The sequence below is a fragment of the Hypomesus nipponensis genome, chromosome 25, assembly GCF_054491055.1.
Source record: "Hypomesus nipponensis isolate SF chromosome 25, ASM5449105v1, whole genome shotgun sequence".
Lineage (NCBI taxonomy): Eukaryota > Metazoa > Chordata > Actinopteri > Osmeriformes > Osmeridae > Hypomesus > Hypomesus nipponensis.
The window spans coordinates 4,267,262-4,294,264 of NC_140385.1; the positions used below are offsets into that span (position 1 = coordinate 4,267,262).

At 45.0% G+C, this 27,003-nt stretch overlaps 3 protein-coding genes and 1 pseudogene across 3 annotated transcripts; all 4 read right to left on the reverse strand.

The window, feature by feature from the left end:
• Positions 1–619: 619 nt before the first annotated feature.
• On the reverse strand, positions 620–3,710 carry LOC146221882 (GTPase IMAP family member 7-like). The gene is made up of 3 exons (XM_084692093.1): positions 3,707–3,710; positions 1,068–2,246; positions 620–702 (listed from the first exon to the last, which is right to left on the reverse strand). The coding sequence occupies exons 1-3, from the start codon at positions 3,708–3,710 to the stop codon at positions 620–622; spliced, it is 1,266 nt and encodes a 421-aa protein (XP_084548219.1).
• A 399-nt stretch (positions 3,711–4,109) lies between these two features.
• Positions 4,110–5,317, reverse strand: LOC146221883 (myeloid-associated differentiation marker homolog; annotated as a pseudogene).
• A 10,036-nt stretch (positions 5,318–15,353) lies between these two features.
• Positions 15,354–16,442, reverse strand: LOC146221884 (uncharacterized). Its single transcript, XM_084692094.1, has 2 exons — positions 15,600–16,442; positions 15,354–15,500 (listed from the first exon to the last, which is right to left on the reverse strand). The coding sequence occupies exons 1-2, from the start codon at positions 16,425–16,427 to the stop codon at positions 15,354–15,356; spliced, it is 975 nt and encodes a 324-aa protein (XP_084548220.1). The 5' UTR covers positions 16,428–16,442.
• A 1,246-nt stretch (positions 16,443–17,688) lies between these two features.
• LOC146221885 (uncharacterized) lies at positions 17,689–26,784 on the reverse strand. The gene is made up of 4 exons (XM_084692095.1): positions 26,769–26,784; positions 25,784–25,972; positions 21,754–22,412; positions 17,689–18,585 (listed from the first exon to the last, which is right to left on the reverse strand). The coding sequence occupies exons 1-4, from the start codon at positions 26,782–26,784 to the stop codon at positions 17,689–17,691; spliced, it is 1,761 nt and encodes a 586-aa protein (XP_084548221.1).
• Positions 26,785–27,003: the final 219 nt, after the last annotated feature.

Below are 27,003 nucleotides of genomic sequence, written 5' to 3' on the forward strand. Positions count from 1 at the left end.
ATATTTCATCTCATTTTAATACCTCGCCTTCATACAGTGTCCTCCAGTAGTAGGACAGGTGTATGAGAAGGGGGTTTTCCTTTTTGTCAGAAGAGTGGGGTTTAGAGAAGAGGGGGACAGGGGCAAGTGAGAGAAAGAGAGAGAGATATCAACTTCTTCAAGCTTATTGGTTTCCTTTACAGATATGGTAACAATCATTCATACAGGGTGCCAAAAGACAGAATCAAGCTAGAGGAGGAGACAGCTCTCACATTTCTCCTTGTCACGTCGTGCTGTTTGTTGTGCCATTCCGCCCTCTGCTGGACATGCTGGTACACCAACATTCACCGGAATTACAGAACAATCAGAATCCGAATAATCAAAACAATTGTATGTGTCCATTTCCCAACAGAAAGGAAGCAGTTTAGAGAGAGAGAGTTGTTTTCTTTGTAATAAGCAAGTTGATGTAGTTTAGAATCAGAGAGAAACAGACAGAGAACTGAACAGATAGACTGTAGCAGGATCTGGTTTGGGCCAGTGACCATGAGACACAAACTGTTCTAATCCCCAAATAATGGCTGTCTATTAAATGAACAAGGGAAAATGGTGCAGGTTGAATACAACTAAAAGTGTGCTTCTTCTAGTCCTGAACCTCCAGTGAGTTGGTGATGCTGCCTGGTGCTGGTTGATCTAACTGCTTCAGGGGACCTGAGTCCTCCAGACCTGGAGGTGTTTAGCAACACTCAGGTCAGCTAGTATTCAGGTAAAGAAATAAACTGATGACAATAACTTTTGGATCAGTAGGCTTGTTTATTGCTTAACCAAAACAAAAGCATGAAACATTTTAATATTCAGTTATTGCATTGTACGATTTACTATTATAAAGAATGCTACTTTAACATCCACTTGCACATTGTATTCTCTATTCACCTCTCTGTCACCATCCATCTCTGGTGGAAGGAATTATGTTGAACTTTCACTGATTTGTTCTTCACTATGGTATATAAGTTCAATTTAAAATTTCAGTTTAGAATACTCATGTGGCAGATCATTCACTTTACCCAAAGCAGCCTTAACTGTATCCAAACCAGCCATATATTTGTTACAGACTGCTCTACCTGCTGCTCCTGCTGCTGCTCCTGCTGTAACTTCTCCATCAGCTGCATCAGCCCCAACCATCCCTCCCCCTATTCCTCCTAATACTGCTCCTGCTCCAAATATAACTGCTGCCGCTATACCTAACCCTCCTCCTGCTGCTATTGCTCCTCCTGCTGCTGCTGCTCCTCCTGCTGCTGCTCCTCCTGCTGCTGCTGCTCCTCCTGCTGCTGCTCCTCCTGCTGCTGCTGCTCCTCCTGCAGCTGCTCCTCCTGCTACTGCTCCTCCTGCTGCTCCTCCTGCCACTCCTAATGTGTTTAATCCTATTGATTTTAATGCAATTGGCCCTACTATTGCAGCTACTATCAAGGGTAGTGCTACTCCAAGCACAGCTCCCACCAAGGCTCCTGTTGCTATGCCAGCCAGTTTGACATGTAACTTGGTCTTCACCCTTTCCATAGCCTCTCTGTGAATCTCCTCCTCAGACACTTTACCACCTGACTTCTCTCTTATTGTTTTTTCCTCTGCTTGTATGTCCTCCTGCACAGCCTGGAGCATCTCATTGGTGTAGCAGCCTCCTTCGTACTGCTCCACCATCTGGTCAATGGTCTTCAGTAGCTTTGAGACCTGGACCTGGTTGATGCTCTTCTTGAACAACCGACCCTGGTTCCAGTGCTTATTGTCGATGACGTGACAGCGGCCTCCACACTTCTGCACCAGTTCACTGAGTTCATCATTTCTTTTAACAAAATCCTGAATTGTTTTGTCTTTGAGGTTGTCGCCATGAGTGAAAAGGACTGTAGCATATTTGAAAGCTTCATCTGAAAATGAGTGTTGGATTTTTGTAAAGATTTCTTTCTCATGAACAGTAATTCTACCCACTTCCAGCACAATTAGGAATGCATGAACACCTCCGGCAGACTCAGTAATACATTTAATCATTTCAGGTTTCTGCTCATCATCAGAGACCTCTGTGTCAAAGAAACCTGGTGTGTCGATCAAAGTGACATTTCTTCCCTCAATGATCCTGGACTCAGATGTACATTTCTTTGTTAAAGCATTAGGGGAACAGGATGTATTGAACACTTTCTTCCCACCAAATATGGTGTTTCCTGTGCTGCTCTTTCCAGCACCTGTTTTTCCCAGAAGAACAATCCTCCTGTCTCTGGAACCTACAGGAAAGGAACATGTCTTCATTAGCATTTTAGAATGCTACCATGGAACAGTCCATGGTTTTAAAAAGTGAGGAAAGATATGAATTTGCCATGGCTATATTAACTATTTCACAAACCGTATTTCACTAACATAGTCTGTACAATAAATATTTGTAGAGAATTAACAAATAATTTGGGGGGATATGTTTACATAATTGTGATTTTATACACACTACGGTACAGCTCACAAGCAGGTAACTATGCAAAAAATCGGAGTATAGACACCAACAGCTGGTCATTTTTTGTAACTACTTTACTGTTGATTATATGTCATTGATCTTTTAAATTATTGAGAACATATTTTACTGCCCACAGTAGTCTTCTGTCCCAGCGAAACTATGGTCTGTGATCGTGATGAAGCCTTGTCTGTATAACATATTTTGTGTTGACGTTGCTGTAAGGGCCTTTAAATTAAAGGGGTCATAGAATGCAAAACCGAGTTTACCTTGTCATAGTTGAATAACGACAGTTTGGTGGGTAAAATGGACATACAGAGAACCTCAAGTTCCATTGACACCTCTTTCCTATGCAAATCTCACAATTCGAAACTGCCGCTGTAAAATGGTCGGTTTCCAAAAAGCCACCGGTGGCTCCACCTTATTTGGCTCTAGTCTGTACCTTTGTCACGCCCCCAAATTTACATACAGCAAATTAATAACTTACGTTGCTTACAATGCTAAAAACAAACCTAATACAAAGTTATGGTTAGGCTACGACACTGAAGTGCGAGTATTACACTAATATTACAGCTAAAGGGTGCTGTTGGCCATGTTGCGTCTTTGCTCTGCGGAGCTAATCTAAATATTCATGAGCATACCATAAAAATGTAATTCTAGACCTAGGGCTATTTCACAGGGTGCATTAGGGCTCATAGAACAGCACCCGGGCCATTTTCAGACCAACCAATGGTACATACCCTATTCAGAAACCTTAAGGAACAGTGTGAAATACCCTATAAAATTATTCTATGACCCCTTTAAAGAGTAAAGTGCAAACACAATTTATAAAGAACACTAGCAAATCAGAAGCAGGGCCCCTTATGTCCCTTAATCACTTATGGGATTATTGAGAACAGATTTTGCTGTGGACATCCAAGAAAAATGAACATAGTAGTTTCGTTTTTGATAGTACGAATGGAGAACAAGCTGCATTTGTTTTGCGTTCATTTATCCATAATGTAAAAAACGAAACTAAATGGCTAAAACTGACTGCGTAAATGAAAAAACTAATGGTTAAAACGTACTTTGGTCAAATGTTGCATGCAAGTTAGGGTAATAGAGCGGTGCTTTATCCAGTATTCCACCACCCAACTTTATGGGTCCTACTACTACTTTAATGTCATACTTCTATTGAATAGCATATAATCACAATAATAGATCATTTAAGAAACTGACATGATTATGCAAGGTAATACTCACCCATTATACTCCTCTAAACGAACGATTCGCTCTCTCACCAGTGGAGAGAGAAAGGTTATATGAAAACTGTTGAGGAAGGAAGAATGGACTTCCTTCTTACCGAACACTGTGTCAACTGTATGGTGACGATGACAAAGAGGAATACATATGTACTATACACTTGCTGTTCAACTGAAGTAAATTAAATAATAATAAAACGTTTAAACTTAATAATGTTGAGTTAAGCATGTGTCTGTGGAACATCATCTTTCAAAAAACAAAATACTATTCACATGTTGCTAGCCTATTGTCCTCCTAAAGTACTGTACATGAGGAGACAACTACTTGTATCAATATGAATGTCTGTCTATATATGAATGAAAGACATTGAGAGAAACATGCACTATTTAATACAAAGGACAGTAAAACGGTTTAATACATTCAAACACACTTAATACATTCCTTAAGATTTTTCAAAAGATGACTAAAACAATGTTCAAGATTTATGTAACGTGATTGAAAAGTTCAACTTTGGTCTTGCTGACCTTCAGTCAGTAGCTGTCTTTGACCTCCCATCCCCCTCCAGGTCATCCTGAGAAGTCGAAGCTTAGAAGTAGTAACACTGTTCTATTCCTTCCCCATGCTCGATCACAGTACATCCTACACCCATCCTCTCTCTTAAATGTTTACCTACCCCAACCTCCCTCCCCATCACCATCCCTTGTTCCTCCTCCCTCCTTCACACACTGACAAACACCAGCCTAGCAGAGTAAGCCAGGTCCGCCAGGTACAGCAGGAAGTTGAGGGCGGTGAGCACCGCCACGGCAACCAGCCGAGGCTGCTGGCGGCCGCCGCCATGGTAGCCCTTGTCGAACTGAAAGACGGGCCAGATGATGGTGGCCGTCAGGTACATGACCACCGCCAGCAGGCCGTAGGCAGACAGGAATTTGGCGAAGGGGAACGGGAGGCAGCCGGTGCACTCGCCCACGCAGAGCACCACCACGGCGGCATACAGGATGAAGCAGATGCAGTAGACCGCCATGCACCACTTGAGGGCGGCGTGGCCGTCGTAAGCCACCGGCTCGCTGACCAGGATGAAGATCAGGCACGCCACGGACGTCTGGCACACCTTGAGGAGGCCCGGGGCCGTGGCCATTTAGCCCGCCACCTCGCCTGGCCGCGCCCGCGCCAGGCTCACCTCGCCCAGGTAGGCCACGGTCGCCAGGCAGGAGAAGACGGTGGCGGCGATGCGGCAGTCGCGCGGCTCCCCGCGCCAGCTCCAGCCCTGGAGGAAGTAGAGGGGGTAGATGACGGAGGCGGAGAGGCAGAGCAAGGCCGCGTAGCAGGCTAGGGTGATGGGGAAGTTGGTCCAGGAGACCGGGGAGCGATCCTGGACGCCAAACTGCTCCACCAGGAGAACCAGCAGGGTGCCGGCAAAGCTAAAGGCCCAGCAGAAGATGCACCAGTCGGCCATGCCGCCGTGGCAGAGCATGGCTCCGTGGGCAGAGACGCTGAAGGCACTCAGGAGAAGACCAGGGCGGCCACACGGACCCACAGCAGCTGGGAGGAGGGCAGCAGCACCAGCGGCATGATGGGAGAGCGCTATTCACAGTCAAGGGCTAGGAGTTGTGGGATTTGTAGTTTATGGGACTTGTAGTCCCAATAGAGTTTAATGGCGCAGGTGACTTGGTGAGAGGGGTGTCTAGGGTTGATGGTGGACCACAGTCAAGGGCTAGGAGTTGTGGGATTTGTAGTCTCTGGGACTTGTAGTCCCAACAGAGTTCAATGGCGCAGGTGCAGAGTGTGTCTAGGGTTGTGCTGTCCTTGACGCTGTAACCCTGTTGAAGGAAAGGGGAGTGTGTTACAAGAAATCGCTAGTGACTCAAAACAAAACTGAAACCCTTGTGAAACTAAGGGCGGTTTAAGTGGCCGTACTTTCACATAGGCCTACATCCTTTCCCACAGCTACATCCGTCAACACAGCTTGAGAATTAAAAGAGATCTTATCTGTCGCTTTATTGCAGGCTTATATGCACTTTCAGTTACTCATATTGAAGATTATAATATACAATTTTTTCATGCCAGCAAATATTGATATGAGGCCATTTTGCACTTTTTCATAATTACCAACACATTTTAATATCAGACTCCATGAAGCGTAAGTCTGTTCAGACTACACTAATTAACCCTGAGTGCTTAGTAGAACTTCATATAGTAGTCTGACAGTACAGCAAGTTACAGTCGAATGTGCATCACAGACCACTGAGGTGCTTTGAGCGGCTAGTCAAATCATGCAGTTTGCATACCGGTCCAACAGGTCTACAGACGATGCCATCGCTCTGACTATGCACACCGCTCTCTCCCACCTGGACAAGGGGAATACGTATGTGAGGATGCTGTTCATCGACTACAGCTCAGCATTCAACACCATCATCCCCTCCAGACTGGTCTCCAAGCTTGTCGACCTGGGACTAAGCACCTCCCTCTGCAAGTGGATCTTCTACTTCCTGACGGGGAGGCCACAGGTGGTGAGAATCGGTGACCGCACCTCATCTGTACTGATCACCAACACAGGCACCCCCCAGGGCTGTGTGCTCAGCCCTCTCCTGTTCTCCTTGTTCACTCACGACTGTGCGGCAACGCACAACTCCAACCTCCTTGTTAAGTTTGCTGACGACACAACCATCGTGGGCCTCATCTCTGACAGTGACGAGTCAGCCTACAGAGAGGACGTTGACACCCTGACATCATGGTGTCAGGACAATAACCTCTCTCTCAACATCAGCAAGACCAAGGAGATGATTGTGGACTATAGGAGGCGGCAGGAGGAGGAGCATGCACCCCTACTCATCAACGGATCTGAAGTGGAGAAGGTCAGCTGCTTCAAGTTCCTCGGGGTGAACATCAGTAACGACCTCACCTGGTCTGTTCACACGGACAAGGTGGTCAAATCGGCCCGCCAGCGCCTCTTCTTCCTGAGGAGACTGAAGAAGTTTGGTATGGACTCAGTCATCCTCACTAACTTTTACAGATGCACTATAGAGAGCATTCTGACTGGTTGTATTACAGTGTGGTATGGGAGCTGCACAGACAGGGACCGCAAGGCCCTACGAAGTGTGGTCCGTTCTGCTGAGTTCATCATCGGCAGGAAGCTCCCAGCCCTACAGGACATCTACCACACACGTTGCCTAAGGAAAGCCGGCAGGATTCTAGGAGACTGTTCCCACCCAACCTTCAGTCTCTTTACCCTGTTGCCTTCTGGCAGGCGTTACCGCAACATCCGGTCGCGCACACGCAGACTGGACAACACAGTGTTTCTCCTAGGAATTTTTTTAGCAGTGGCGGCAGGTCTGTCCCCCCCTCCCCCCCCCCCTCGGCCGAAATAAAATTCTAACCCTATATTTTGGAGTAAGTTAATGTAAAAGTCTAATAACAAATGTAATATTGCATATATTTTTGTCCTATTTTTTGTAAAGCAATACAGTTAGGCTACTTAAAGTATGTTCTAAATGGCAAAAATATGCTGCCAATTAATAATTGACTTAACAACTTATTGTAAATGGTCAGTAGCCTAGCCTATCGATCAAGGTCTACTCGAAAGCATGTACACTGTCGGCTTCATTTGATCTTGATAGGCTAAGCATTCTGTAGCAAATAATAACAATATACCTACTATTAATAAAAACTACTTCAGCATAATAATGCACCTAAAATACAAACATGAGCAAGGGCAGCAATCGCTATCGAATCAACATGCAATTATGCTAGCAGGGGAAGAATACAAACAACGAAAATCACCAGTTAACTTAAATTTGCAATAACTGTAGACTAATACAATAACAGGCTTTAATGAACTGAAAACATAAATTATACGACTTACAGTTCTCAAGGACGCACACACGCAATCTCAACTGCGCTGTGAAGCGCGTTTCCGTGCTATTCTCCGACATGCACTCTAACAATCACTGCTGATAAACGGCCTAAAATCTTGTACAGCCCTATTTCTGATACCGTGGCGGCAGAAATTTAGCCGTGGCGGGCCGCCACGACAAAATCAACGTAGGGGAAACACTGCAACAGTTTCTACCCAAGGGCCATCAGGCTTCTGAATGGACTCTGATATGGACATTGATTTACTGCACACTAGTCACTTATACACTGTCACTTTCAGCTACTGGTTGCACTATCAGTAACATTGCACTACTGTACCTCACTGTACCGCCACCAGGCTCCTGTATGGTCATTGACAGTCACTGATCTGCATTTTGCACTATTGTATTGTACTCCACCTAGGTTAGAATAGGTTATAGGGTTGAAATAGGTTTTATGTGCATTTAGGGTTAGTATGGAGTATTATTTATTGTTATCTGTAATTTAGGAAGTTTTAGTATTAGGGTTAGTATAGTCGATTATTTATTGCTATCTGTATATTTAGGCAGTTTCACTTATTTAAGCTCAGCATAGATGTAGATTATGTTCTGTGTACTTATATGTTATGTTATGCCAGGTGCTTGCGTTGTCTTGTCTTAAGAATTTCAGTGCCCAGTCTGACCTTGTGTTGTTCTGTGTACCTGACAATAAAAGACTTGAAACTTGAAACTTGAAAGGATGTGAAAGCTGCTTTAGCTCTGGTGGCTTCGACCCGTGAGAGGCGCGGGAACGTTCACAGAGAGACATGGAAAGTCCCTCAAACAACCAGTAAGAAATGTTGGTGTTGTCACACTTGATGGGGTCTACTTTCTCATCACAAAATGTTTGAGGCAAGTTTGATTCAAAGACGTGGGTTCTGACTGGCTCAAATATGACTGGCTCAACCATTGTGCATGTAATGACTTCTGTTATTAACTAAATGTCTAGATGTTTGTGGTGGTGAGACAATTTCACAAAGACCCAATGTAATACATTTTGATAAACATTTATAGCGTAGGAAACAGGAGAGAAATGAAGGCTACATAATTGCATGAATGTAGGCTACCACTGCGTTGGCAATTTGACTAGAAAAGATGATGTGGAGGTTGAACAAGTACTTCAGAGATGACAGCATTTCAGTGGTGATCTGAGAAAAATAGGTACCAAAACCACTGAGAAGAACTGTCATCACCAGCAGCATCACGGGCACTGCACTATCTATCTGTAATTCCAGAAATCTGTGTGTGTGCCCCACCCATTTCATCACAGGCACTTTATACACTGTCTATAGTTCAAGTAATCTGTATTTGCGTGTTTCACTGACATATTAATCACTGACTGCATCACGGGCACTGTGCAATAGTTCACTGGAATTACAGAACAACTGTATTTCTCCATTTCCCAACACAAAGGAAGCAGTTTATAGAGAGCGAGAGAGAGAGAGAGAGAGAGAGAGAGAGTTTGGGGAACGGAGAGAAAAGAGGACGAGAGTTTTGATTTTATTTTTCTTTGTAATAATCAAGTGAATGTAGTTTAAAATCAGAGAGAAACAGACAGAGAACTGAACAGATAGACTGTAGCAGGATCTGGTTTGAGCCTGTGACCATGAGACACAAACTGTTCTAACCCCCAAATAATGGCTGTCTATTAAATGAACAAGGGAAAATGGTGCAGGTTAAATACAACTAAAAGTGTGCTTCTTCTAGTCCTGAACCTCCAGTGAGTTGGTGATGCTGCCTGGTGCTGGTTGATCTAACTGCTTCAGGGGACCTGAGTCCTCCAGACCTGGAGGTGTTTAGCAACACTGTCAGGTCAGCTAGGATTCAGGTAAAGAAATAAACTGATGACAATAACTTTAGGATCAATAGGCTTGTTTATTGCTTAACCAAAACAAAAGCACAAAACATTTTAATAATCCATTATTGCATTGTATGATTTACTATTATAAAGAATGCTATTTTAACATCCACTTGCACATTTTATTCTCTATGCACCTCTCTGTCACCATCCATCTCTGGTGTAGGGAATTATGTTGAACTTTCACTGATTTGTTCTTCACTATGGTATATAATTTCAAGTTAAAATTTCAGTTTAGAAGACTCATGTGCCAGATCATTCACTTTACCCAAAGCAGCCTTAACTTTATCCAAACCAGCCATATAGTTGTTACAGACTGCTCTACCTGCTGCTCCTGCTGCTGCTCCTAACGTAACTTCTCCATCAGCTGCATCAGCCCCAACCATCCCTCCTCTTATTCCTCCTAATACTGCTCCTGCTCCAAATATAACTGCTGCCCCTATACCTAACCCTCCTGCTGCTGCTACTGCTCCTCCTGCTGCTGCTGCTGCTCCTCCTCCTGCTGCTGCTGCTCCTCCAAGTGCTACTGCTGCTGCTGCTCCTCCTGCTACTACTGCTGCTGCTCCTCCTGCTGCTCCTCCTCCTGCTGCTGCTGCTGCTCCTCCTGCTACTACTGCTGCTGCTCCTCCTGCTACTACTGCTGCTGCTCCTCCTGCTACTACTGCTGCTGCTCCTCCTGCTGCTCCTCCTCCTGCTGCTGCTGCTTCTCCTGCTACTACTGCTGCTGCTCCACCTGCTACTACTGCTGCTGCTCCTCCTGCTGCTCCTCCTCCTGCTGCTGCTCCTCTTAGTGCTACTCTGCTCATCGTCAGAGATCCTGGTGTCAAAGAATCCTGGTGTGTCGATCAAAGTGACATGTCTTCCCTCAATGATCCTGGACTCAGATTTACATTTCTTTGTTAAAGCGTTAGGGGAACAGGATGTATGGAACACTTTCTTCCCACCAAATATGGTGTTTCCTGTGCTGCTCTTTCCAGCACCTGTTTTTCCCAGAAGAACAATTCTCCTGTCTCTGGAGGATTTTGTATTTTTTGAGCTGTTAGAACCTACAGGACAGAAACATGTCATCATTAGCATAACAGATTGCTATAGTGGAACATTCAATGGTTTTAAAAAGTGAAGAAAGAGATTAATTTGCCATGGCTATATTAATTATTTCACAAACCGTATTTCACTAACATAGTCTGTACAATAAATATTTGTAGAGAATTAACAAATAATTTGGGGGGATATGTTCACATAATTGTGATTTTATACACATAATGGAACAGCTCACAAGCAGGTAACTATGCAAAAAATGGGAGTATAGACACAAACAGCTGGTCATTTTTTGTAACTACTTTACTGTCGGTTATATGTCATTGATCTTTTAAATTATTGAGAACATATTTTACAGCCCACAGTCTTCTCTCCCAGCGAAACTATGGTCTGTGATCGTGATGAAGCCTTGTCTGTATAACATATTTTGTGTTGACGTTGCTGGAAGGGCCTTGAAATTAAAGGGGTCATAGAATGCAAAACCGAGTTTACCTTGTCATAGTTGAATAACGACAGTTTGGTGGGTAAAATGGACATACAGAGAACCTCAAGTCCCATTGACACCTAGTCCCTATGCAAATCTCACAATTCGAAACTGCCGCTGTAAAATGGTCGGTTTCCAAAAAGCCGCCGGTGGCTCCACCTTATTTGGCTCTGGTCTGTTCCTTTGTCACGCCCCAAAATTTACATACAACAAATGAATTACTGTTATGTTGCTTACAATGCTAAAAACAAACCTAATACAAAGTTATGCTTAGGCGACACCACTGAAGTGCGAGTATTACACCAGTATTACAGCTATCTACTACACTAAAGGTACTTTAATGTCATACTTCTATTGAATAGCATATAATCACAATAATAGATCATTTAAGAAACTGACATGATTATGCAAGGTAATACTCACCCATTATACTCCTCTAAACGAACAATTCGCTCTCTCACCAGTGGAGAGAGAAAGGTTATATGAAAACTGTTGAGGAAGGAAGAATGGACTTCCTTCTTACCGAACACTGTGTCAACTGTATGGTGCTGATGACAAAGAGGAATACATATGTACTTTACACTTGCTGTTCAACTGAAGTAAATTAAATAATAATAAAACGTTTAAACTTAATATTGTTGAGTTAAGCATGTGTCTGTGGAACATCATCTTTCAAATACCAAAATACTTATATTATTCACATGTTGCTAGCCTATTGTCCTCCCAAAGTACTGCACATGGTGAGACAACTACTTGTATCAATATGAATGTCTGTCCATATATAAATGAAAGACATTGAGCGAAACATGCACTATTTAATACAAAGGACAGAAAAACTGTTTAATACACTCAAACACACTTAATACATTCCTTAAGATTTTTCAAAAGATGACTAAAACATAATGTTCCAGATTTATGTAACGTGATTGAAAGGTTCAACTTTGGTTTTGCTGACCTTCAGTCAGTAGCTGTCTTTGACCTCCCATCCCCCTCCAGGTCATCCTGAGAAGTAATAACACTGTTCTATTCCTTCCCCATGCTCGATCACGGTACATCCTACACCCCTCCCCCCTCCCCATCACCATCCCTTGTTCCTCCTCCCTCCTTCACACTCTGACAAACACCAGCCTAGCAGAGTAAGCCAGGTCCGCCAGGTACAGCAGGAAGTTGAGGGCGGTGAGCACCGCCACCATGGTAACGCTTGTCGAACTGAAAGACGGGCCAGATGATGGTGGCCGTCAGGTACATTACATAGTTTCTGGGACTTGTAGTCCCAACAGAGTTTAATGGGGCAGGTGACTTGGTGAGAGGGCTGTCTAGGGTTGATGGTGGACCACAGTCAAGGGCTAGGAGTTGTGGGATTTGTAGTCTCTGGGACTTGTAGTCCCAACAGAGTTCAATGGCGCAGGTGCAGAGTGTGTCTAGGGTTGTGCTGTCCTAGACGCTCTAACCCTGTTGAAGGAAAGGGGAGTGTGTTACAAGAAATCACTAGTGACTCAAAACAAAACTGAAACCCTTGAGAAACTAAGTTATTATAAGACCGGCGGCCGTACTTTCACATACATCCTTTCCCACAGCTAAATCTGTCAACACAGCTTGAGAATTAAAAGAGATCTTATATTTCGCTTTTTTGCAGGCTTATATGCACTTTCAGTTACTCATATTGAAGATTATAATATAAAAAAACTTCATGCCAGCAAATATTGATATGAGGCCATTTTGCCCTTTTTTATAATTACCATCAAATTTACATTTTATTCACTATGAATAAGATTTTAATATCAGACTCCATGAAGCGTAGGTCTGTTCAGACTACACTAATTAACCCTGAGTGCTTAGTAAAACTTCATAGAGTATTCTGACAGTACAGGAAGTTACAGTCGAATGTGCATCACAGACCACTGAGGATGTGAACGCTGCTTTAGCTCTTGTGGCTTCGACCCGTGAGAGGCCTGGGAACGTTCACAGAGAGACATGGAAAGTCCCTCAAACAACCAGTAAGAAATGCTTTAGTTGTTGACTCTTGCGCCCTCTGGTGTTGTCATGCTTGATGGGGTCTACTGTCTCATCACAAAATGTTTGAGTCAAGTTTGATTCAAAGGCGTGGGTTTACATTTTGATAAACATTTATAATGTAAGAAACAGCAGACAAATAAAGACTACATAATCATTTGTATGAATGTAGGCTACCACAACATTGGCAATGTGATTAGATAAGATGATGTGGAGGTTGAACAAGTACTACAGAGATGACAGAGAATTTAAATTATGATTTGAGAAATTGAGATACAAAAACCACTGAGAACTGTCATCACCAGCTGCATCACAGGCACTGCATTTTCTATCTATAATTCTAGATATGTGTGTGTGTTACTGACATCATCACGGGCACTGTGCCATATCTATAATTCCAGGAGGTGTGTGTGAGTGTGTGTGTGTGTGTGTGTGTGCAACCAATTTCATCTCGGGCACTTTATACACTGTTTATAGTTCAAGTCATCTGTATTTGTGTGACATATTTTACTGACATTAATAACTGACTGCATCACTGGCACTATGCACTAGTTCACTGGAATTACAGTACAACTGTATTCCTCCCTTTCCTAACACAAAGGAAGCCGTTTAGAGAGAGAGTTGGGGAAATAAAAGAAAAGCGGATGAGTGTTTAGCAACACTCTCAGGTCAGCTAGTATTCAGGTAAAGAAATAAACTGATGACAATAACTTTAGGATCAATAGGCTTGTTTATTGCTTAACCAAAACAAAAGCATGAAACATTTTAATAATCAGTTATTGCATTGTATGATTTACAATTAGAAAGAATTCAGTTTCAACATCCACTTGCATATTTTAATCTCTATGACCCTCTCTGTTACCATACGTCTCTGGTGGAGGGTATTATGTTCAACTTTAACTGATTGTTCCTCCCTATAATATAAGTTATATCAAAAGATACACAGACTGGATGAAAAAGAACTTAGCAAAAATTTGAACTCAATTACAGCAAACATCATATATTTTAATCCTTAGATAAAATTAACTGGTAGAAAGCATGTTTCCTTCTTCATATTCCAGTCTAACCTATATTATGTGAGACATTTCAGAACAATGGGCCTCATTCACCAAATGTTCTTACGAACAAATTTGCTCTTAAACCCCACTTACGCAGTTTTCACGAAGATTCTGGCATTCCCCAATGTTTTCTTATTTGGGATTTGTTCTTAGGTAAGAACAGAATTTACGCACACCCAAGAGCACTCTTATGCACAATTTTGTGCTGTTTTGTGTTGTTTGCGCAAAATAAGTAGTTATACCGTTTTCGTCCTTTCTAATTTAAAATTGAATATTTCTCTCCTTTATAATCTTGCAACTAATATTTTTTATTATTTTACACATAATTATATGTTTGTTTGTTTTAATAGACTCTACACTTACATTTCTGCTCATTTGTAAAGCACTTTGAATTGCCATGGTGTATGAATTGTGCTAGGCCTATTTAAAGTAGCCTTGCTTTGCCTTCAATTCACATCAATTATGTTAACAAGGAACCTTGCCATCCAATAAGTGACTGATTATCACGGTATTTATAGGCCCAAAGTAGGCCTATTCCGCACACTAGGACTACACTACACAATGGCATATTTACTGCTGCTGCAAAATGTTGCAGATTGTGCCCTGAGGAGGGAACGCATCTTAAGTGACCATAGAGATTTATTTGCAGAGTGACGAGTACCTGTTGGGACGCTTTAGGCTACCAAGAGCAGTCCTCATGGATATTTGTAACAGTCAACTGATTTCTAGGCTATGTTTTGAAATACGTTTTTTGCTTCAGAATTCCGATTAAAGTTAAACCATTTAATTTCACTTAATCAGTTCTGCGCACTTCTCCAGATACATCGTTCAATACATGAGTAATTGCATTCCATGCATCGGTTTTATTTACTGCTTTGTATCCACAGCTGACGCTTTTAAATATGATGTGTCGTTTGTCACTAATTTCTTGCAGCAGTACGTCCACTTCAGAATGACTAAAGTGTTTCTGTCTTTTGTCGAGGCCTCCACCGTCTTTACCACGTCTTTTTGACATTTCTTTGAGTGTGCACACGGCCCTGCCATATCATGCCCTTTTATGGGAATTAACCGGGCGTTTACCTATGCTAAATAGGAGCAACGGGGCACGAGCTTTCAATTTACGAAATGCTGGGATTCATCATTCCAAGAACACACCTGCGAACAATTCTGCTGTTTAAGAACACGTCATGAATCACTCATTGATTTTTTGGGAGAAATTTGAACACATTTAAGAAATAACTTAGGAAGATTGGTGAATGAGGCCAAATGTTCTCATCAATATTTTAGTCAAAAGGGCACCCCTACCAGATCATTCACTATCCAAAGCAGCTTTAGCTTCCTTAGCTTCATCACAGACGACTGTAGCAGCTGCTTCTTTTGCTTCTACTGCTGTTCCTGCTCCCTCAGCTGCATCAGCCCCAATCATCCCTCCTGCTGCTGCTGCTGCTGCTGCTGCAGCTACTGCTACTGCTACTGCTACTGCTACTGTTACTTCTGCTCCTGTTAGATAAAAGGCTGCTCCTATTCCTGTTACAGCTCCAAGCACAGCTCCCACCAAGACTTTTGTTGCTACGCCAGCCCGTTTGACAGATGACTTCACTATTTTCTTAGTATGGCTGTGACTCTCCTCCCCAGACAGTTTACCCCCTGACTCTCTTACTAACATCCTCTCTGCTTGTATTTCCTTTTCCACTTCCTGGAGCATCTCTTTGGTGTAGCAGCCTCCTCCGTTCTGCTCCACCGTCTGGTTGATGGTCTTCAGTAGCTCTGAAACCTGGACCTGGTTGATGCTGTTCTTGTCCTGCTGATCCTGGTTCCAGTGCTTATTGTCAACAACGTGACAGCGACCTCCACACTTCTGCACCAGTTCACGCAGTTCTTTATTTTCTTTAACAAAATCCTGAATTGTTTTGCCTCCGAGGTCATCGCCATGAGTGAAAAGGACTGTAGCATATTTGAAAGCTTCATCTGAAAAATATTGTTGGATTTTTGTACAGATTTCTCTCTCATGAACAGTAAATCTACTCTCCACTTTCAGCACAATTAGGAAGGCATGAACACCTGCAGCACACTCTTTAATACAATTAATTATTTCAGGTTTCAGCTCATCCTCAGGGATCCTGGTGTCAAAGAAACTTGGTGTGTCGATCAAAGTAACAGTTCTTCCCTCAAAGATTCTGGACACAGGTTTACATTTAGTAATTGATAAGGAGTTAGGGGAACAGGATGTATTGAACACTTCCTCCCCACCAAATATGGTGTTTCCTGTGCTGCTCTTTCCAGCACCTGTTTTTCCCAGAAGAACAATCCTCCTGTCTCCGGAGGGTTTTGTATTTTTTGAGCTGTTAGAACCTACAGGACAGAAACATGTCATCATTAGCATTATAGAATGCTATAGTGGAACATTCAATGGTTTTAAAAAGCGAGGAACTAGATTAATTTGCCATGGCTATATTAACTATTTCACAAACCGTATTTCACTAACATAGTCTGTACAATAAATATTTGTACCAAATTAACAAATAATTTTGGGGGATATGTTTACATAATTGTGATTTTATACACATTACAGTACAGCTCACAAACAGGTAACTATGCAGAAAATTGGAGTATAGACACCAACAGCTGGTCATTTGCTAAAAACAAACCTAATACAAAGTTATGCTTAGGCGACGCCACTGAAGTGCGAGTATTACACTAATATTACAGCTAACGGGTGCTGTTGGCCATGTTGCGTCTTTGCTCCGCAGAGCTAATCTAAACAATGTAAACAATCTAAACAAACAAATGGTTAAAACGTACTTTGGTCAAATGTTGCATGGAAGTTAAGGTAATAGAGCGGTGCTTTATCCAGTATTCCATCACCCAACTATATGGGTCCTACTACTACTTTAATGTCATACTTCTATTGAATAGCATATAATCACAATAATAGATCATTTAAGAAACTGACATGATTATGCAAGGTAATACTCACCCATTATACTCCTCTAAACGAACGATTCGCTCTCTCACCAGTGGAGAGAGAAATGTTATGAAAACTGTTGAGGAAGGAAGAATGGACTTCCTTCTTACCGAACACTGTGTCAACTGTATGGTGACGATGACAAAGAGGAATACATATGTACTATACACTTGCTGTTCTACTGAAGTAAATAAAATAATAATACAAAGTTTAAACTTAATAATGTTGAGTTAAGCATGTGTCTGTGGAACATCATCTTTCAAAAAACAAAATACTATTCACATGTTGCTAGCCTATTGTCCTGCTGAAGTACTGCACATGAGGAGACAACTACTACTTGTATCAATATGAATGTCTGTCCATATATAAACGAAAGACATTGAGAGAAACATGCAGTATTTAATACAAAGGACAGAAAAACTGTTTAATGCGCTCAAACCCACTAAATACATTCCTTAAGATTTTTCAAAAGATGACTAAAACATAATGTTCCAGAATATGTAATGTGATTGAAAGGTTCAACTTTGGTCTTGCTGACCTTCAGTCAGTAGCTGTCTTTGACCTCCCATCCCCCTCCAGTTCATCCTGAGAAGTCGAAGCTTAGAAGTAATAACACTGTTCTATTCCTTCCCCATGCTTGATCACAGTACATCCTACACCCATCCTCTCTCTTAAATGTTTACCTACCCCAACCTTCCTCCCCATCACCATCCCTTGTTCCTCCTCTCTCCTTCACACTGACAAACACCAGCCTAGCAGAGAAAGCCAGGTCCGCCAGGTACAGCAGGAAGTTGAGGGCGGTGAGCACCGCCACGGCAACCAGCCGAGGCTGCTGGCGGCCGCCGCCACTGTAACGCTTGTCGAACTGAAAGACGGGCCAGATGATGGTGGCCGTCAGGTACATGACCACCGCCAGCAGGCCGTAGGCCGACAGGAATTTGGCGAAGGGGAATGGGAGGCAGCCGGTGCACTCGCCCACGCAGAGCACCACCACGGCGGCGGACAGGATGAAGCAGATGCAGTAGACCGCCATGCACCACTTGAGGGCGGCGTGGCCGTCGTAAGCCATGGGCTCGCTGACCAGGATGAAGATCAGGCACGCCACGGACGACTGGCACACCTTAAGGAGGCCCGGGGCCGTGGCCATGTAGCCCGCCACCTCGCCTGGCCGCGCCCGCGCCAGGCTCACCTCGCCCAGGTAGGCCACGGTCGCCAGGCAGGAGAAGACGGTGGCGGCGATGCGGCAGTCGCGCGGCTCCCCGCGCCAGCTCCCGTCCTGGAGGAAGTAGAGGGGGTAGATGACTGAGGTGGAAAGGCAGAGCAAGGCCGCGTAGCAGGCTAGGGTGATGGGGAAGTTGGTCCAGGAGACCGGGGCGCGAGCCTGGAGGCCAAACTGCTCCACCAGGAGAACCAGCAGGGTGCCGGCGAAGCTAAAGGCCCAGCAGAAGATGCACCAGTCGGCCATGCCGCCATGGGAGAGCATGGCTCCGTGGGCAGAGACGCTGAAGGAAACGCTGGAGAAGACCAGGGCAGGCACACGGACCCACAGCAGCTGGGAGGAGGGCACCAGCACCAGCTGGTGGGAGAGCGCTATTTACAGTCAAGGGTTAGGAGTTGTGGGATTTGTAGTCTCTGGGACTTGTAGTCCCAGCAGAGTTCAATGGCGCAGGTGCGGAGTGTGTCTAGGGTTATGCTGTCCTAGACACTGTAACCCTGTTGAAGGAAAGGGGAGTGTGTTACAAGAAATCGCTAGTGACTCAAAACAAAACTGAAACCCTTGTGAAACTAAGGGCGGTTTAAGTGGCCGTACTTTCACATAGGCCTACATCCTTTCCCACAGCCCTTATATGTCGCTTTATTGCTGGCTTATATGCACTTTCAGTTATACATATTGAAGATTATAATATACATTTTTTTCATGCCAGCAAATATTGATATGAGGCCATTTTGCCTTTCCTTATAATTACCATCAAATGTACATTTTATTCACCACCTATGAATAAGATTTTAATATTAGACTCCATGAAGCGTAGGTCTGTTCAGACTACACTAATTAACCCTGAGTGCTTTAGTAGAACTTCATATAGTATTCTGACAGTACAGGAAGTTACATTCGAATGTGCATCACAGACCACTGAGGATGTGGAAGCTGCTTTAGCTCTTGTGGCTTCAACCCGTGAGAGGCCTGGGAGCGTTCACAGAGAGACATGGAAAGTCCCTCAAACAACCAGGGAGAAATGCTTTAGTTGTTGACTCTTGCGCCCTCTGGTGTTGTCACACTTGATAGGGTCTACGTTCTCATCACAAAATGTTTGAGGCAAGTTTGATTCAAACACCTGGGTTTAGACTAGCTCAAATATGACTGGCTCAACCATTGTGCTTGTAATTACTTCTGTTATCAACTAAATGTCTAGATGTTTGTGGTGGTGAGACAATTTAACAGAGAAACAATATAATACATTTTGATAAACATTTATAACGTAGGAAACAGCAGACAAAATAAGACTACATAATCATTTGCATGAATGTAGGCTACCACAACATTGGAAATGTAATTTTGATGAACATTTATAACATAGGAAACAGCAGAAAAATGAAGGCAACATAATCATTACAAATAATTATGTTATAACATCCACTTTCACATTTTATTCTCTTTGCACCTCTCTGTCACCATGTCTGGTGGATGGAATTATGTTGAACTTTCACAGATGTGTTCCTCACTATAAGTATATATTAAAAAATACATAAACTGAAAGAAAAAACAGTTTCAAGTTTCAAGTTTGTTATTGTCAGGTGCACAGAACAACACAAGGTCAGACTGGGCACTGAAATTCTTAGGACAAGACAATGCAAAGCAACCTGGCATAACCTGGCATAAGTTCTCAGAACATAGATTACACCTATGATAAGCTAAATTACATTGGTTTTAAACAGAAAAAACATAATAATAAAATAAAATAATAATAAACCTCCTAAATATACAAAATAGTATGCAATGTACAATACAATATGCTAGACCTCTAAAACACATAATGACCTATACTAACCTCATAGACCTATACTAACTTAAGAAAAGTGACAGTATATATCAAAGATACAGAAACTGAAAAGAAAAAAACATTTAGCAAAAAACTTAACTGAACTAGAGAGGGTACAATTTCTGGGGAAATTGTAGGGTGTGCTTGCTTGCGTTGGTTGCAGGGGTCCGTATTTAAATTACTTTAATAACTTATATTTCTGTATATTTTATATAAAAATGCATAGCCTACTTATTATTTATAAAGATTACATAGATTTAAAAGGATATTTTTTTCTGCTCATTTACAACTCTAAATACTAAGAGTGAAGAGTAGAATGAAATAGTTGTCTTCTCATTTACCCAGCAAGAGGGAATGGTGATCAGCAACCTCATAGTTGAATCAAAACGAATACATTTGGCAGACCGGTGTAAAAATTGACCTAATCTCTATGACTAAAGGTCATTGTAAGTTTTTCCCTTCTCGTGATATTTTCAGGCATTTAGCCTACTCATATTGCATTCATTCATTAATAAAGAACCCCCTTTGAAGCTTATTTTAACTACAACGTTACTGACGTCAGAAGCGTCAGTGAGTGTGGCTAGCAAGTTAGCCACCGTTAGCTTCACTTTTGCCACAAAAACTTAATTAAAACCTAAACCGTGCAACGGAACATAAATCCCAATAGAACCAACGCAATCGTGACCAAGACAAACCTTTTGACATTGACGTTGTCTATGTAGTCCAAATATTGACTGAGCCTTAGGGGCGCGAAAATAAACAACAATAAATAAATAAATATACAGTATATGTGAGAGAACAAAGATTGCCTCTTGCCGACGGCAAGCACACCCAATTAGAGCAAATATCAAATACTGTCATCTCTAGATAAAAATAACATTAAGCATGTTTCCTTCTTCATATTCCAGTCTAACCTATATTCTCTGAGACATTTTCAGAACAATCTTCTCTTAAAGAATTCAGTTCATAGGACTCCTGTACCAGATCATACACTTTATCCAAAGAGCCTTAGCTTTGTCATAGACTGCCGTAGCTGCTGCTTCTACTGCTTGTCCTGCTGTTTTTTTTCCCTCAGCTGCATCAGACCCAAATATCCCTCCTGTTAATGCTCCTGCTACTGCTCCTGCTCCTAACATATATTTTGCTGGAAATATACCTTCTGCTGCTGTACTCAACCATGTTCCTGCTGCTGATGCTGCTGTTCCTCCTCCTGCTGATCCTAGTGCTTTTAATGCTTCTGCAGCTGGTCCTTCTTCTTTAGCTACAAATATTGGTATATACAAGGCTGCTGCTTCTCCTGCTGGTGCTGCTGTTCCTCCTGCTGCTGCTTCGCCTGCTGGTGCTTCTCCTGCTGCTGTTCCTCCTGCTGCTGTTTCTCCTGCTGCTGTTCCTCCTGCTGCTGCTTCTCCTGCTGGTGCTTCTCCTGCTGGTGCTTCTCCTGCTGCTGTTCCTCCTGCTGCTGCTTCTCCTGCTGGTGCTTCTCCTGCTGCTGTTTCTCCTGCTGCCGCTGTTCCTCCTGCTGCTGATCCTCCTGCTGCTGCTTCGCCTGCTGGTGCTTCTCCTGCTGCTGTTCCTCCTGCTGCTGTTTCTCCTGCTGCTGTTCCTCCTGCTGCTGCTTCTCCTGCTGGTGCTTCTCCTGCTGGTGCTTCTCCTGCTGCTGTTCCTCCTGCTGCTGCTTCTCCTGCTGGTGCTTCTCCTGCTACTGTTTCTCCTGCTGCCGCTGTTCCTCCTGCTGCTGATCCTCCTGCTGCTGCTTCGCCTGCTGGTGCTTCTACTGCTGCTGTTCCTCCTGCTGCTGCTATTTTCTTAGCCTGTCTGTCAATCTTCTTCTCAGACAGTTTACCGCCTGACTCTCTTACTAACATCATCTCTGTTTGTATTTCCTCCTCCACAGCCTGGAGCATCTCATTGGTGTAGCAGCCTCCTCCGTTCTGCTCCACCATCTGGTCGATGGTCTTCAGTAGCTCTGACACCTGGACCTGGTTGCTGCTTTTCTTGAACCACTGACCCTGGTTCCAGAATTCATTGTCAATGACATGACAGCGACCTCCACACTTCTGCACCAGTTCACGCAGTTCTTTACTTTCTTCAACAAAATCTTGAAGAGTTTTGCCTCCGAGGTTATCGCCATGAGTGAAAAGGACTGTAGCATATTTGAAAGCTTCTTCTGAAAATGATTGTTGGATTTTTGTACAGATTTCTCTCTCATGAACAGTAAATCTACTCTCCACTTTCAGCACAATTAGGAAGGCATGAACATCTGCAGCACACTCTTTAATACAATTAATTATTTCAGGTTTCAGCTCATCCTCAGGGATCCTGGTGTCAAAGAAACTTGGTGTGTCGATCAAAGTAACAGTCCATCCATCCATCCATCATCTGCCGCTTGTCCGGGGATCGGGTCGCGGGGGCAGCGACCTAAGCAGGGAGGCCCAGACTTCCCTCTCCCCGGCCACTTCCACCAGCTCTTCCTGGGGGACCCCGAGGCGTTCCCAGGCCAGCCGAGAGACATAGTCCCTCCAGCGTGTCCTGGGTCTTCCCCGGGGCCTCTTCCCAGTGGGACGTGCCCGGAACACCTCACCAGGGAGGCGTCCAGGAGGCATCCTAATCAGATGCCCGAGCCACTTCAGCTGGCTCCTCTCGACGCGGAGGAGCAGCGGTTCTACTCTGAGCCCCTCCCGGATGACCGAGCTTCTCACCCTATCTCTAAGGGAGAGCCCGGACACCCTGCGGAGAAAGCTCATTTCGGCCGCTTGTATTCGCGATCTCGTTCTTTCGGTCACTACCCATAGTTCGTGACCATAGGTGAGGGTAGGGACGTAGATCGACTGGTAAATAGAGAGCTTCGCCTTTCGACTCAGCTCCTTCTTCACCACGACGGACCGATGCAGAGCCCGCATCACTGCGGACGCCGCACCGATCCGCCTGTCGACCTCGCGCTCCATTCTTCCCTCACTCGTGAACAAGACCCCGAGATACTTGAACTCCTCCGCTTGGTTCAGGATCTCCTCCCCGACCCGGAGATGGCACTCCACCCTTTTCCGGTCGATTACCATGGCCTCAGATTTGGAGGTGCTGATTCGCATCCCAGCCGCTTCACATTCGGTTGCGAACCACTCCAGTGAGAGCTGAAGGTCGCGGCCCGATGAAGCCAACAGGACCACATCATCTGCAAAAAGCAGCGACCCGATCCTGAGGTCACCAAACCGGACCCCCTCAACACCCTGGCTACGCCTAGAAATTCTGTCCATATAGGTAATGAACAGAATCGGTGACATAGGGCAGCCCTGGCGGAGTCCAACCCTCACCGGAAACAAGTTCGACTTACTACCGGCAATGCGAACCAAACTCTGGCACCGGTCGTACAGGGACCGGACAGCCCCGATCAGGGAATCCGGTACCCCATACTCTCGGAGCACCCCCCACATGAGCCCCCGAGGGACACGGTCGAACGCCTTTTCCAAATCCACAAAACATGTGTAGACTGGTTGGGCGAACTCCCATGTACCCTCCAGGACTCCGCGGAGGGTATAGAGCTGGTCCACTGTTCCACGGCCAGGACGAAAACCACATTGCTCCTCCTGAATCCGAGGTTCGACAATCCGACGGACCCTCCTCTCCAGGACCCCTGAATAGACTTTCCCAGGGAGGCTGAGGAGTGTGATCCCCCTAAAGTTGGAGCACACCCTCCGGTCCCCCTTTTTAAAGAGGGGAACCACCACCCCGGTCTGCCAGTCCAGAGGCACTGTCCCCGATGTCCACGCGATGTTGCAGAGTCGTGTCAACCAAGACAGCCCTACAACATCCAGAGCCTTAAGGAACTCCGGGCGGACCTCATCCACCCCAGGGGCCCTGCCACCGCGGAGCTTTTTAACCACCTCGGCGACCTCAGCCCCAGAGATTGAAGGGCCCCCCCCGATGTCCCCAGACTCTGCCTCCACGTCGGAAAGCGTGTTGGTGGAATTAAGGAGGTCTTCGAAGTATTCCTTCCACCGATCCAGGACGTCCCCTGTCGAGGTCAGCAGCGCACCATCCCCACCGTATACAGTGTTGACAGAGCACTGCTTCCCCCTCCTGAGCCGCCGGATGGTGGTCCAGAACCTTTTTGAAGCCGTTCGGAAGTCATTCTCCATGGCCTCGCCGAACTCCTCCCATGCCCGGGTTTTTGCCTCCGCAACCGCCAAAGCCGCATACCGCTTGGCCTGCCGGTACACATCAGCTGCCTCAGGAGTCCTACCAGCCAATAAAGTCCGATAGGCCTCCTTCTTCAGCTTGACGGCATCCCTCACCTCCGGAGTCCACCACCGGGTCCGAGGGTTACCGCCGCGACATGCACCGACCGCCTTGCGGCCGCAGCTCCGGTCAGCCGCTTCAACAATGGAGGCCCGGAACATGGCCCATTCGGACTCAATGTCCCCGGCTCCACCCGAGACATGATCGAAGCTTTCCCGGAGGTGGGAGTTGAAGCTCCTTCTGACAGAGGGTTCCGCCAGCCGTTCCCAGCAGACCCTCACATTACGTTTGGGCCTGCCAGGCCTGACCGGCGTCTTCCCCCACCATCGAAGCCAACTCACCACCAGGTGGTGATCAGTTGACAGCTCCGCCCCTCTCTTCACCCGAGTGTCCAAGACATGCGGCCCCAAGTCCGACGACACGACTACAAAGTCGATCATCGAACTGAGACCTCGGGTGTCCTGGTGCCAGGTGCACATATGAACACCCTTATGCTTGAACATGGTGTTCGTTATGGACAAGCCGTGTCTAGCACAGAAGTCCAACAACAAAACACCACTCGGGTTCAGATTGGGGGGGCCGTTCCTCCCAATCACGCCCCTCCAGGTCTCACTGTCATTGCCCACATGAGCATTGAAGTCCCCCAGGAGGACGAGGGAATCCCCGGGAGGAGCGCTTTCCAGCACCCCCCCCAGAGACTCCAAAAAGGGTGGGTACTCTGAGCTGCCGTTTGGTGCATAAGCACAAACGACAGTGAGGACCCGTCCCCCCACCCGAAGGCGGAGGGAGGCTACCCTCTCGTCCACCGGGGTGAACCCCAATGTACAGGCGCCGAACCGAGGGGAAACAAGTATTCCCACCCCAGCTCGACGCCTCTCACCAAGGGCAACTCCAGAGTGGAAGAGAGTCCAGCCCCTCTCAAGGAGACTGGTTCCGGAGCCTATGCTGTGCGTCGAGGCGAGGCCGACTATATCTAGCCGGAAACTCTCTACCTCGCGCACCAGCTCAGGCTCCTTTCCCGCCAGCGAGGTGACATTCCACGTCCCTAAAGCTAGCTTCTGCAGCCGAGGATCGGACCGCCAAGGCCCCCGCCTTCGGCCGCCGCCCGTCTCACACTGCACCCGACCCCCATGACCCCTCCTGCGGATGGTGAGCCCACTGGAAGAGGGTCCCACGTTGTCTCTTCGGGCTGTGCCCGACCGGGCCCCATGGGAAAAGGCCCGGCCACCAGGCGCTCGCCATCGAGCCCCACCCCTGGGCCTGGCTCCAGGGGGGGGCCCCGGTGACCCGCTTCCGGGCAGGGGCAACTGAGAACCATTAATGTTTTTCTTCATGGTTGGTTTTTTGAGCCACGCTTTGTCTGGTCTTTCACCTGGAACCTGTTTGCCTTGGGTGACCCTACCAGGGGCATAAAGCCCCCGACAACATAGCTTCCAGGATCACTAGGACACGCAAACCCCTCCACCGCGGTAAGGTGGTGACTCAAGGAGGTAACAGTTCTTCCCTCAAAGATTCTGGACACAGGTTTACATTTAGTAATTGATAAGGAGTTAGGGGAACAGGATGTATTGAACACTTTCTCCCCACCAAATATGGTGTTTCCTGTGCTGCTCTTTCCAGCACCTGTTTTTCCCAGAAGAACAATCCTCCTGTCTCTGGAGGGTTTTGTATTTTTTGAGCTGTTAGAACCTACAGGACAGAAACATGTCATCATTAGCATTATAGAATGCTATAGTGGAACATTCAATGGTTTTAAAAAGTGAGGAAATAGATTAATTTGCCATGGCTATATTAACTATTTCACAAACCGTATTTCACTAACATAGTCTGTACAATAAATATTTGTAGAGAATTAACAAATTATTTGGGGGGATATGTTTACATAATTGTGATTTTATACACATTACGGTACAGCTCACAATCAGGTAACTATGCAGAAAATGGGAGTATAGACACCAACAGCTGGTCATTTTTTGTAACTACTTTACTGTCGGTTATATGCCATTGATCTTTTAAATTATTGAGAACATATTTTTACAGCCCACAGTCTTCTGTCCCAGCGAAACTATGGTGTTTGATTGTGATGAAGCCTTGTCTGTATAACATATTTTGTGTTGACGTTGCTGTAAGGGCCTTTAAATTAAAGGGGTCATAGAATGCAAAACCGAGTTTACCTTGTCATAGATGATTAACGACAGTTTGGTGGGTAAAATGGACATACAGAGAACCTCAAGTCCCATTGACACCTCTTTCCTATGCAAATCTCACAATTTGAAACTGCCGCTGTAAAATGGTCGGTTTCCAAAAAGCCACCGGTGGCTCCACCTTATTTGGCTCTGGTCTGTACCTTTGTCACGCCCCCAAATTTACATACAGCAAATGAATTACTGTTATGTTGCTTACAATGCTAAAAACAAACCTAATACAAAGTTATGCTTAGGCGACACCACTGAAGTGCGAGTATTACACTAATATTACAGCTAACGGGTGCTGTTGGCCATGTTGCGTCTTTGCTCCACGGAGCTGATCTAAATATTCATGAGCATACCATAACAATTTAATTCTAGGCCTAGGGCTATTTCACAGGGTGCATTAGGGCTCATAGAACAGCACCCGGGCCATTTTCAGCCCAACCAATGTTACATACCCTATTGAGAGACCTTAAGAAACTGACATGATTATGCAAGGTAATACTCACCCATTATACTCCTCTAAATGAA